The sequence below is a fragment of the Chiloscyllium punctatum genome, chromosome 4, assembly GCF_047496795.1.
Source record: "Chiloscyllium punctatum isolate Juve2018m chromosome 4, sChiPun1.3, whole genome shotgun sequence".
Classification (NCBI taxonomy): Eukaryota; Metazoa; Chordata; class Chondrichthyes; order Orectolobiformes; family Hemiscylliidae; genus Chiloscyllium; species Chiloscyllium punctatum.
In genome coordinates, this window is record NC_092742.1 from 99,717,712 (window position 1) to 99,730,824 (window position 13,113).

General features: G+C 43.1%; 1 protein-coding gene across 1 annotated transcript in view; it reads left to right on the forward strand.

Annotated features, from left to right (window-relative positions):
• Positions 1-13,113, forward strand: part of LOC140476588 (synaptosomal-associated protein 23-like) — a 28,803-nt gene that overhangs the window by 13,989 nt on the left and 1,701 nt on the right. Inside the window, exons 2-7 of the mRNA XM_072569408.1 lie at positions 4,254-4,326; positions 4,949-4,990; positions 6,134-6,182; positions 7,298-7,415; positions 10,533-10,688; positions 11,077-11,221. Of these exons, the coding sequence (XP_072425509.1) occupies positions 4,270-4,326; positions 4,949-4,990; positions 6,134-6,182; positions 7,298-7,415; positions 10,533-10,688; positions 11,077-11,221 (567 nt within the window). The 5' untranslated portion in view covers positions 4,254-4,269. The remainder of the gene's footprint in view (positions 1-4,253; positions 4,327-4,948; positions 4,991-6,133; positions 6,183-7,297; positions 7,416-10,532; positions 10,689-11,076; positions 11,222-13,113) is intronic.

Genomic DNA, 13,113 nt, shown 5'->3' on the forward strand with positions numbered 1-13,113 from the left:
TGAGGCAGTATGTCTAACTTTGTCCACAACCATGGAATTGGGACAGTTGCTGAGGAGCTTCACTCTGGATGCAGTTCTGTGTTGTACCTGCCCAGAGAGTGTTTTGATGGAGATGGTGTAGAGGAACTATTTAGTTTCAGTTTCAAAGAGTAGAGAGAGCTTTACTTTTTTTTAGTCTTTACTCTGTGTCTAGCCCCATGCTGTCCCTGTCCTTTGTGTGTTTGATGTGGACAGTATCAAGAGAGCATTACTTTTAGTTTAAGAGATGAGGGATTTTTACTCTGCATAAGGATCAACCTTTTCATGTAGAGGGTGGTGCGTGTATGGAATGAGCTGCCGGAGGAAGTGGTGGAGGCCGGTACAATTCCGATATTTAAAAGGCATCTGGATAGGTATATGAACAGGACGGGTTTAGAGGGATATGGGTCAAGTGCTGGCAAATGGGACTAGATTAGATTAGGATATCTGGTCGGCATGGATAATTTGGACTGAAGGATTTGTTTCCATGCTGTACATCTGTCTCATCTAGCAATGTGCTGTCACTGTCCCAAGAGCGTTTGATGGGAACAGTGCTTGGAGCTTTATTTAGTTTTCTTGCAGTTTGAGTGGTGAGGGAGGGGATTGTTGATGTAACTTTCAATTTAACAAAGTAAAGATTAGATTACTTAGTGTGAAAACAGACCCTTCAGCCCAACAGGTCCATACCGACCCGCTGAAGCACAACCCATTACCCTACATTTACCTCTTCACTTAACACTACAGGCAATTTAGCATGGCCAGTTCACCTAACCTGCACATTTTTGGACTGGGAGAAAACCGGAGCACCTAGAGGAAACCCGCCCAGACACTGGGAGAACGTGCAAACTCCACACAGTCAGTCACCTGAGGCAGGAATTGAACCCTGGTCTCTGGTGCTGTGAGGCAGCAGTGCTAACCACTGTGCCGCCCAAAAGAGAGCTTTACTCGGTGTATTTAATTCCTCACGTGCTGTCCTTGTCTGGGAACATTTTGGGGATGGAATCGAGGCGGCTTGCTCTTTTAAACCAAAAGTAAATGCAAAGTAGAGGAAGATCTACAGTGTAAAAGAGTAGAAAGGGCTTTACTCTGTATCTAACCCCCATGCTGTCCAATCCTGCGTGTTTCTGAATTGGAGAGTGCTTGTTGAGTTTCTGTTTGAGCACAAAAATTAATCAAATATCCAATAGTAGGAAACAGGTTCTAAAAACTTAAAATGATCCATAATGAATGGGAGATGGCAGGTGTAATGGGAAACCAGATGTGTAGCGTGTATTGCTTGGTGTTAGATCCTCTCTAAATTCAGGTAAATGTCGCCTATGTTTGTCAGTGTTTAATTTTCATGATTCCCAGTCTGTCCTGAGTGGGGTTTGAATGAAAGTTTTTTTTTTATTCATTGTGGAATGTGGCGTTGCGAGGTGTACCAGCATTTATTGTCCTTGGGAAGGTGATGGTGAGCTGCTGGTTTGAACCAGTATAGATTACCTTTTGTGGGTTGGCCCACAATGCCACTAGGGAATGTGCCTTGAAATCTTTTACAAGATAAGTAGTGCTGTACGAAAACATGTTGTTGTTTGAATGGGCATAATTCTGGTTTGACTGTAATGCTCCCTGCAGTTGAACAGCTGCCTGCAATCTCTGCTTAGGAATTCAGTAAAAGAGTTGCAACTTGGCTTGGGTGCAGATTTTGCCTCCCTATGGCAATCATAAGCTGCCTGTAGGTATAGATATATCAGGAATAAATGTTAAATGGAAGTCTTGACTTGCATATGACCTGTATAGACCATGGTTAACAGTTGGAGCACTGCGTGCTGCTTTGATTATATCATCATATAAATTTGCTAACCAGGTTAGGGATTTCTTTGCACAAGGGAAGGTTGAGGCAGCACGATGTGCCTGGTCTTTAAATTTATGGAAGTGTTTTATAGGGTTGATGCAGGGAAAACGTTTCCACTGGTGATGAGAGTCCAGAATTAAAAAGCACAATTATAAGCAGATTGCCAGTAAATCCAATGAGGAATGATTAGAATGGAGAGCTCATGACTATGTGGAATATTTGGGACAAATGGCATAGATGCACTTGAGGGAAAGTTTTTTATAAAAACAGGATGTTTGCTCGTTACAACAGTGACTACACTTGGAAAGTACTTTATTAACTGTAAGGCAAGTTGGAACTTCCTAAGGTTGTGCAAACAAAAAAAAAACTTCCTTTCATTTGAAGAAACCAATGAATTTTTGAGTTGAAAAGTGTGATGCTGGAAAAGCACAGCAAAGCATTGAAAGAGCAGGAGAATTGTTGTTTTGGGCATAAGGCCTTCATCAGGAATTTTTGATGCCCCACTCACTCCTCTTCAGAGTCATGCAGTATGGAAATGGACTCTTCGGTCCAACTAGTACACAGCAACCACAGTCCCACCTGTCTGTGCTTGACCTCCATCTCTCCAAATGTTTCTCATCCATGTACTTATCAAAATATCTTTTTAAATGTTACTGTACCTGCATCCACCACTTCCTCTAAGTTCATTGCACACACAAGTCCACTGTTTTTTAAAAAAAAGCCCCTCGTATTTTTAAAGTCTTTAAGACCTCCCTCACTCCTGTTTGTAAAGATTTGAGGAAGATGAAATAGAGGTGTCTTGCTGTTAATGAGATGCAGAATAATAGAAGCAGGCTTATGTCACTGCTGTCAGTATGTGATACTGTGGTGGTTGAGGTAGTTGGCTGTCCCCATTCCACTTTGTCAATACTGTGTCTCGGGCTCCTCTAATGATCAGTGTTAATTAATGAGTCTAAACAAGATTGTATATTTTATAACAGTAATAATTATAGTTAACATTACTGGTTGGGCGTAAACCGGAAGACACTCGGGAACTTTACAGAACATATTTGTTCTCTTTGGACATTCATGCAGAACTCCACTGTCGGCGCCAAAGCTTGTATTACATCATTAGACTAGGTGGAGCCATTGCAGTACCAGCATTAACATTTTCAAAACTATTACCTTGTGCAACACATACAATAGATTAGATTCATTTAAGCGGGCATTGGATAAGCATATGGAGGTTATTGGGCTAGTGTAGGTTAGGTAGGCTTCGGTCAGCGCAACATCGAGGGCCGAAGGGTCTGTACTGCGCTGTATTTTTCTATGTTCTATGTGGAGTTACAGGGATAAAATAGGGGGCTAGGTTTGAGTGAAATGCTCTTTGGAGGGCCAGTGTATACTTGATGGTCTCTTTCTGCACTGTAGGGTTTCTATGAACACCCAATTGACCCTTAATTGATATCAATCACCCATTCCTCTTTCCATTTCAGATGATAACTGTAGATACTTTGTCACTGTGTAACTACTCTTGTGGTAGTGTCCCAGCCTCTGGATCAGGATACCCAGATTCAAAACCCACCTGCTCCGAAGATGTGTATTAACCATATCTGAACCAGCTGGTGAGAAAGCATTTCTATGTAACTGCTCTAGCTCCCTTGCTGAACCTGCTGCCACACCCAGGCCTCAAGGCAAATCAGCCATTGGGGTTGTTTGATTTGTCCCCGTGTGGCACTATCAGTTTCCACAGGGTACTCATCACTGCTGCAAGTTGGAGTTCCTCTTTTTCATTTCCAGGGTTACTGTGCGGTACAAAGAACAATTTGCGGCACTGCCTGTTAGGTAGACTGCTGGAGGAAATAGTTGGAGCAGTGGTCATTTCCTTATTAACACAAGAACCACTGACAGGAAGCTTAGTTTTGTGAACATCTTTCACTGGAGGGTGCAGTTACTACATACCGAGAGGGAACTGCTTCACATGCTGTGGAAACCACATATAAGGTCCAATTTTACACAATGCTAGTAATGTCTATCTCTCAATACTATTACATTGTGTCTTTTGAGGCAATAGGGTTCCAAAATAAGCCCCAGAACTGACTGAGTAAGTTGGCTTCAGAACTAAAGGAATTCTGAGTTTCATTGACTGACCCTTTGACAAAAACAATCAGAATGGACGTGCATTCAGGTCGTATTTTATGATCTTAGAATGTGTTAGTGTTTTACAGCACAAGAAGTGATTACAGGACCCAAAGGGATTATTATGATATCTCCAATGAACGTGCACAGAGCTGATTCAGAGCTCCCATGTTCATCTGCAACATTCACACAGTCCAGGAGCAAAGAGCACTACTTTCCCTGAGCCTCAGCAGGGCTGACATCTGTTTTTGTTTCACAAGTCTCTCTCTCTCTGCCCCATTAGGTTTGGGCCGGTCAAAATGGCAGACATGTCGACTGAGGACATACAGATCCGAGCAAACCAGGTGACAGATGAGGTGAGTCTCTGCTCTGAGTTGGGTTTTTAGTTGAAAGCAGGCTGTGGAAGAGTCAGATGGGCCGGTTTGTATCCTTATAAAAAGTGGGTTTTTATGAAACTCTGACACAACACACACATTTTTGGGGGGTTGGGGGTGGGGGGGAGCGGGTGTGACACGGAACACAATTCTCCTCGGTTGGATCTCAACTCCCTGCAGTAGATGGCTAATGGTAGCCAATTAGTCTTTCAGACCATTTCCATCATCACAATTCTATCATTATCTAGCAAACAATGCGTGCCCATCAGAATCCTGTAAACCTTTCCCAACAGAAGGACACTTTGCTTCTTGAACCAGTTAACCAACATTGACCTCAGCTTTTCACCCCAAACAACTTGCTGCCCATTCCAACTGTTAGCTGGCTTTCAGGCCTGTTCTACAGGATATTTCTAGTGTCCTTGATTTGATGAGGGCTGCTTTGGCTTTACTTTCCAGCAATTTATTTGATTTCCAAAGGGGTCTGACTGTCAGTCATTTCAAGGCAGATTCGGGGCAGTAAAGCTACAGGGGTATAAACTATCATGGCTGTTGGTTTGTGAGCATAATGTCTTGGACTTGACAATTTTTGTTCCTCTCTTCGCAGTCCCTGGAGAGTACCCGGAGGATGCTGCAGCTGGCAGAGGAGGTAAAGCTGAACTGTGTCTTCTATTGACCTTAGTGCTGACTGCAGGGCACTCGGGCACATTGGGTTGATAGTGTAAAGGTGGTAAGGCTTGCTATTGGGGGTCATGGAACAGGGTGACAGGATCTGTCAGTGTCACACTGGAAGGTAACAGGTTTGGATATATGACGGTCATGCTACAGGGTGATTGTCTGAAGCAGGCATTGTTCAGGTTTAATAATACAGTAGGTGTACACGATACACATTGTGTAGTAGTTGTTACGAATGCAAAAACAAATACACATTATTGCAGGCTTCATTCTACCTTAGGGTAGAACTGGTGTCTCGGAAAGAGTTGGTAAGGCTGTGTTTGGCAATATATCAGTATTACCGTATTTGTGTTTAGACTCTTACCTTACTCTTGACACTACACTTACTTCTGCTGAGGTTTGAACAGTCTGATCATCAGGTCTGCACAATTCTCTGAAACACTTTTCTGAAAATACAGCACTGAGAGTGGTCATCTGCAGCCTCCAGTGCTATTGAGATCGCCATACTAGTGTCTTTTTATCTTCCCGCTCTTCCCCACCACCACGTGTTTCATTTGCAAGTCACTAATGTAAATCAAAAATACCATTGATCCCTGGGGATTCCATTGCGCATTTCCTTCCAGTCTGATCAACCAAACAACAGTAGTAAACAGTTAGTTCTGTTCTTTTAATCACTCTTCATGCTGCCACGATCACTTTAATCCCATGGGTCTTACTGGTTAAGTATTGGAGACTTGGAACAGCAGAAAGAATTAGTGCACGTGCATGTTGCAGTTGAAGACCTAGCATAGAGTCTCATGGTGTAGTCCCACTCTCAACCAACCATGTGTTCTTCTGAGTTTGTCTTGACTCTTCAGACAGTGATCTCAATCTGAATTCCTATTAAAAATATTTATTGGGGATTTCAAGCAAAAGCTGCAAGTGGATTTAGTAAATCCTTGGGTTTCTGAATTCCATGGAACTTTGGGCATGGATGGTGGGAGACGTAGCCAGGCTGCCTCTGCCCTGTCTCATTCAGTTCTGGCATAGTACATTTAATTGATGGATGTGATTGGGCTGTGCACAATGCAGTTTGTTAGATCCCTAGATACAGTGCTGACACTTCTTTTTGTTTCAGAGTAGGGATGCTGGTGGCAAGACTATGATCATGCTGGATGAGCAGGGAGGTAAGTATGTAGTGCTGCCTGATCATAGGGAGCTGGGGCTGGTCTGGATAGGCAGGTTGGCCTGGCATTGTTATTCCACAGGCCCCTGGTCTGGTTAGTGTGTCCCTGTATTTGTTGGGAAGGGTGGAACAGGGATGTTAATGTAGTCTTGCTGTGACTTCCTTTACAGCACTTAGGCTGGTTAGGGCAGACTGTGGTGCATGTAAGATCTTTGCCAATGGTTCTGCATTCAGGTATTTGGTCACTCACTTAACTACTGGGCAGTCCAGTGGAGAGAAACTTACAATCTCACCCTTTCATCTCCTCAACATGAACATTGAAGTGAAGTTATCGCCAGTAGCAACCCCTAGATCGCTGGCCTGTGAGAATGAGGGAAAGCTGAACAAGAATGATATTAAAACGAGGCAGTTTAGCCCATTGTGTGCGCACAGGCTGAGAAACAAACCACTCAGCATAATTCCACTTTCCAGCATTTGATCTGTAGCTTTTCAGGTTCCAGCACTTAAGATGCACGTCCAGGTGTCTGTTAAATTAGTTAAGGGTTTCTGCCTTTACTGTCTCTGCAGGCAGTGAGTTCCAGACCCTTTCCTTTGTCTGGGCAAAAATATTTCCTCATCACCCCTGTACACTTACTACAAATCACTTTAAAACTTTTCCCCTCACTCCTGACTTTTCTGCTAAGGTAAGTCCCATTAACTGCAGTTAGGCCCCCTCATAGTTTTGTCCATCTGAATCAAATCTCCCTCCTCTTGTCCTAGGCAGATCAACCCCAGCCTAGGGAGAAGGGATTAGTTACTTACCATGTCACATGTGTCCACATGATGATTCCCATGTGGAGTGAACCTGATCTCTGTCACGGGTTCTCAAACTTGGAAGCAGACTTTGCCTGCTTGACAGGGCTGCTTGGTATTTCTGCACAGGTGAAGCATTTGTGTGAGTGGATGAAGTCAGCAGGAGGAAAGAAACTCTGGACTGTTCCAGCAGAGGTTTCTTCATTGCACATGGGGTCATTCTGAAGCTTCAGGGGGTTAGCTTGGAGTGGCTAGGGCAGCTGGGAGGAAAGCAGAGAGCCCACAGAACAGCTGATGTTGTGACCATGTGCTGTTTTTGTTTAGAACAACTGAGGCGCATCGATGAAGGGCTGGACCAGATCAACCAGGATATGAAGGAAGCGGAGAAAAACCTGACTGACCTCACCAAATGCTGTGGCCTGTGTGTGTGTCCTTGCAGTAGGTAGGTGTTGCTGGAATTGGTCAGAGAATGGCTTCCAGCTGACCATCAGTTCCCAACCAAAACTTGTCTCACGTTTTTTACGGCCTTGGGACATTACAAAGTTGTAGACTTATCAGAGTATAGGAAATGTAACCAGTTAGTGCATAGCCAACTCCCACAAATAGAGATAATAATTGGAAAATCTGTTTTACTGATGTTGGTTGAGCAAAAGTGGCTAGGACTGAAATTTCCTGCTCTTCCTCAATATAATCATATGCATTGGCTCAAGAGGGTCTCAATTGAATATCTCTGGCAGTGCAGCACTCTCGTACCATGTTGGAAGTTAGCCTAGGTTATGTGCTCAAGTCTCTGGAATGGGATTCTTAATCCTCTGACTCAGATAATATCTAAGCAGTGGCTGGCAGTATGTCATGTATTTAAAGAATGCAGAGACTTCAGTTCAGAAAGTAGATGAGCAGAAGGCTGGAAGAACACAACAAGCCAAGTAGCATCCGGAGGTGGAGGAGTCAATGTTCTGGATTTCTCAGACTTCTCCACCTCCTGATGCTACCTGGCTTGCTATGCTCTCCCAGCCTCTTGCTTGTCTACTTTTGGATTCCAGCATCTGCATTTTTTTTCCTCTTCAGTCCAGAAGGGCATCAGTCACTGTCATAAAGTCATAGAATTATAGTTACATTTCTGATGTTAAAGTGAAGAGACAGAAATTGACTTAAGAATTTTTGAGGGCTGTGGCTGTTTCACACAGGTACCAGTTTTGGGACAATGTAAAGGGAACTTTACTTTGTATTCAAAATGTTCAGTAGCTGCCAGTGTAGCTGGTTCTGTTTTTGGTTGTCAGTTCTTCCCTTAGTCTCAGTCATTGTCACAGTACACATTGGTGCTGGGAGCTGCCAGTCGATTTGCCTCAAGCTGAACATGTATGTAAATTTTGTGCAAATGTGAGCTGTACAGAATTTTACCTTAAAACCACACGATCTCATCAACATTGTCTTTGGCTGAGCAGCTGTAATTAACATTAACATTTGGCATGACGTGTGTTTGAGTACCTGGGCCTGCTATATGACAAACTAACTCCTTTCTTAATTCGGCTAACTAAAACGATCAATTCTAATGATCACAATAAGTTCAACACTTCTGCTACACTATCCATTAACCGGTTAATCAATCAAACTTTGTCTGGTAGGATCCTAATTCCAATGAGCAGCTCGGGAGGAGTGGTCCTGGCTGTTTTCTGTAATGCTGGGCTCCTCAGTGACACTGCTCTACCTAAATGACTGATCTTTTGAGTTCATTTTCTTGCTCTTTCTCTCTCTCTTTCTCGTGCCTTCTCTTTCTCTCATTTGCCCCCTACCCCGAAACCCTATATCTCCCTCCCTATGCTTCATTCATTGAAGATTAACCTTAATATAAGCCTGAGTGGAAAATGGGAGCCAATCAGTGATGTACATCGTGGAATCTGGCATGGAGAAAGTCAGCCGTTTTGGGGACCGTGTCCACGTTTGAGTAGGTGGTACATTTAACCGCATGCTGCATGAGCCTGTTGTGTGTCTGTGTAATTGTGGAAGTCTTGCAATTTTGTGCCATTAGACTAAATAAATTGCATTGTCTGTCTATACCTCAATGTCACCAAGTGATTCATTTTCAATAAATAATTTTTGTAGTGCAGTCACTGTTGGAGGCCAAATGTTCACAGTAAAACGCTTCCCAAATGCAACGTGATAATGACCAAATGGTCTGTTCTTAGAGCTATTAATTGAGGGATAAGTACTGGCTCCAGAACAAGGAAAGATTCCCCTGCTCAGTTTTGAAATAGTGTCAAAAGATGTGTGAAAGAAGGAGAATTGAAAACTGTCACAACTGCTGAAGTTGGCAGTGCTGGAAAATTGAAATAGAAATTGCTGGAAAAGCTCAGCAGGTCTGGCAGCAGCTGTGGAGAGAAAGCAGTTAACGTTTCAGGTCGAGTGACCGTTCCTCAGAACATCCCGTAATCATTGCACAAATACTATTGCCTTTTCTTCTAGTCAATAATTGTGGCAATGACCTCTCATTTGAAAGACCTGCAATGGTGCAGAAAACCCTTTATTACTGCACTGATGCATCAGCCTGCATTATAGGCTCAAATCAAAATGTGTAAGGAAAAAGATGGAGGGAATTAGTATGAGAAATATTGGAACCACGAATCAAACGTGGAAACAGACAAGGAACTGGGAATGAGCAGTGTGTTGAATAGTCAAAAACAACATGAAGACATTCTTTGTGTAAATAATTGAGTAAATGAGTAATTGAAAAAATAGTTAACACACTGAGATTTAGACTAAGGACAAGAACAGCAGTCATAATCCTTGCAAACTTCTCTAGTAGTTGTGATGGCTTTCACATCTCCTTCAATGTAAGTACCAGACTGATTCAATACCATCAAAATCCAAAATGGACTAAATACGACTAAGGCAAGATGAGAGACAAAGTCCATGACATCTCAAAGGTTGAGAGGTGAACTTTAGTTTGTTGCTCGTTCCCATGATAACCCTGCACTCATTGGCCTTTACTCTTCCACGTCATTGGACAAAATATCAAACCACCCCCAACGCTGACTAACCCATCCCCGTCCCTGACCTCCAGAAATATTTTTATTGACACCAAACCTCACCCTACAATCTTTGCTCATCCTAGATCGTTTCCCAGTTGCATACCCCTGATGCATCTCTCTGCAAATCACCAGATCTCCAATTCGTATTTGATGTCTTCTAAACAACACTCTAATCTGTAAACAATCAGCCCAATCTCCCCTAATTTGTTAACCAGCCATCTCTGAATAGTCTGGATTGTCCCACGCTTCATTGTATAAACCTGCTTGCCAGGTTTGGAATGAAGTCCAGGTTGCAGTGCAGGAGAGCAAATGTAGAGATTCATGTTGGCATTGAAGAGAAGTCTTTTACACACTACAGTTCACAACCCCAGTGTCCCAAAGGGCTTTCTAGCCAATAAAATACACACTTACTTCCTTCCACCTCTTTTTGTGCCCCCACCCCAATTGGACAATTACAGAGACCACAACCCCCTCTCCAACACAATGAATCCTTCAAAACTAATAGTTACATTTCTGTCTGTCTCTCTCAGGGTGAAGAACTTCGAGATGGGGGATGCTTACAAGAAAGCCTGGGGTAGCGATGCTGATGGGAACACAGGCAAAGTTGTCTCCAATCAGCCAGGCAACATGCAGAATCACCATGAGATGGCCAGGAGGGGCGGTGAAGGAGAAGGCTACATTGCCAGGTAGAAGGGATAGGGCTGCATCATTGTCCAGATTCAGGGCATAGGCGGCTGGCTGCGCATGTCACTTGTCACGTTGGGATCAGCAAATGTCCTTTCACCACTAATCCCCAGCCACTGAGAACAGCTTGATTTGTATGTAAGGGGCAGCATGACCTTTCCATCCCTGATCCTAAAGGAGAACAGGCGTGACCTCTCCATCTTTCACTCTCTTTGCACCCATCCAAAGTGGAGAATCCACCTAAATCCTAATGATTCTCCACATAGCCCCTGTTTACTCGAGACTCACTGGTGCTTTTGCTTCAGTAACGAAGAGCAGAAGATGTTAGAGAAGCATTCACCACACCAAATTTCTCTTTGAAATAACCTGACAATTTTGGGTCTGTTTTAGGATAACCAATGACTCTCGAGAGGATGAAATGGAAGAAAATCTGCAGCAAGTGGGCAGTATCATTGGAAATCTGAAAAACATGGCAATTGACATGGGCAACGAAATAGATTCCCAGAACAAAAAGATTGACTCCATTTCTGGAAAGGTACTTCCTGTGTTTTCAACCTCCTTCTCTCAACTGCTGAGGCTTCTGAAATGTAGATTACTTTTCCAGGGTAACTCCCTAAGGTCTCAAGTACTCAAGAGGGAGGTAACAAGCGGGAAACCATTCCTTAAGTTACCACAATTACTGGATCCGATTTCAGGCCTTGCTCCACATCTTTAATTAAAAGATGAATAAGTGAATATATAGCATATTATGGAAAATATCTATTTATGTTGTGGAAACAAGGCTATTTCTTGTCGGAAAAATAAAATATTAACCTTTTGCTTTGGAGATGTTTTTATTAGGTTTCTTCCTCTTGTCAGTTCCTGAGAGTTCTAATTGGTCAAACCCATTTACCTTGGGTTGTTCAAAGATCTAACCTCTTGTTACAGAGGCAGCAATGTTTTAACATTTTGGGTGAATAGCTTGAGTTTTTAAAATACAGCTAACGCCTCCTCACGGGGCTTCCTCTGTTTGAAGAATTTGGACACCTATCTAAAAGTGCAAGTCATTAAGATAACAGCAGATTACATAATGTGTTTAAGTGTGGCTTGGCCCCTCCTAGCTTAGATTGGATTAAGATTCATATCATTACAAAGGGCTAGAACTTGCATGTTGTATTATACTCTGGTTAGACTGTATCACAAGTCCAAAGAAAACAAAGAAAATTTACAGCCCAGGAACAGGCCCTTTGGCTTCCAAGCCTGAGCCGATCCAAATCTACTGTCTAAACCTGTCGTCCATTCCTAAGCATCTGTATCCCTCTGCTCCCCACCTACTCGTGCATCTGTCCAGACACATCTTAAATGAATCTACCGTGCCTGCCTCTACCACCTCTGCTGGTAACACGTTCCAGACACCCACCACCCTCTCTGTAAAGTACTTGCTGCGTGTATCCCCCTTAAACTTTCCATCTCTCACCTTGGAAACTTGATTTTATTATTGGATCCTTCACCCTGGGAAAAAGCTTATCCCTATCTACCCTGTCTATACCCTTCGTGATTTTGTAAACCTCAATCAGGTTCCCCTCATCTCTTCCTTTTTTTCTAATGAAAACAAACCTAACCTACTCAACCTCTCTTCATAGCTAGCACTTTCAATACCAAGCAACATCCTCGTAAACTTTCTCTGCACTCTCTCCAAAGCGTCCACACCCTTTTGGTAGTCTAGTGACCAGAACTGTACATGGTATTCTAAATGCGGCTGAACCAATGTCTTGTACAATTTTAACATGACCTGCCAGCTCTTATACTCAATACCCCGTCCAATGAAGGCAAGCATACCATGGTTCAGTTGTGGGCATGACACCTTAGGAAGGATATACTGCCTTGGGGAATGCAGTGCACCAGAATAGGACAATAGGGGTTAAAATTGTGAATTGTTGATTACAAGTTTATCCAATTATATCGAAGATGATGAAAGCATGTTTTCTAGTGAGAAACCAAACCAAGAGGCATTAAAATTAGAGCTTGGCCCTTCATAAGGGTGATTTCAGAAAGGGTAATGTAAGTCTGGAACATTCAAAAGGCTGTAAATGATGAGGTTCAGTTGAAAATTTCACAGCTGAGATTTATGGATTTTTGTTAGGCAAGATTCAAAGTCGCTAAATCGAACTGCGTGATGGGACATGTCCCGACTGACTACCGATGTCATCATCTGCCCTGATAGAGTTGGGTTATGGTATGCATTTCAGCCGCAGATTTTTGTAAACTGAATTAAATTGGTTCTGTGTGGGTGACACAGTGGCTATCGCTGCTGCTTCACAGCATTGGGGACCCGGGTTCGATTCCAGCCTCGGGCGACTGTCTGCACATTCTCCCACAGTCCAAAGATATGCAGGTTAGGTGAAGTGGCCAAGCTAAATTTCCCATAGTGTTCAGTGATGTGTAGGT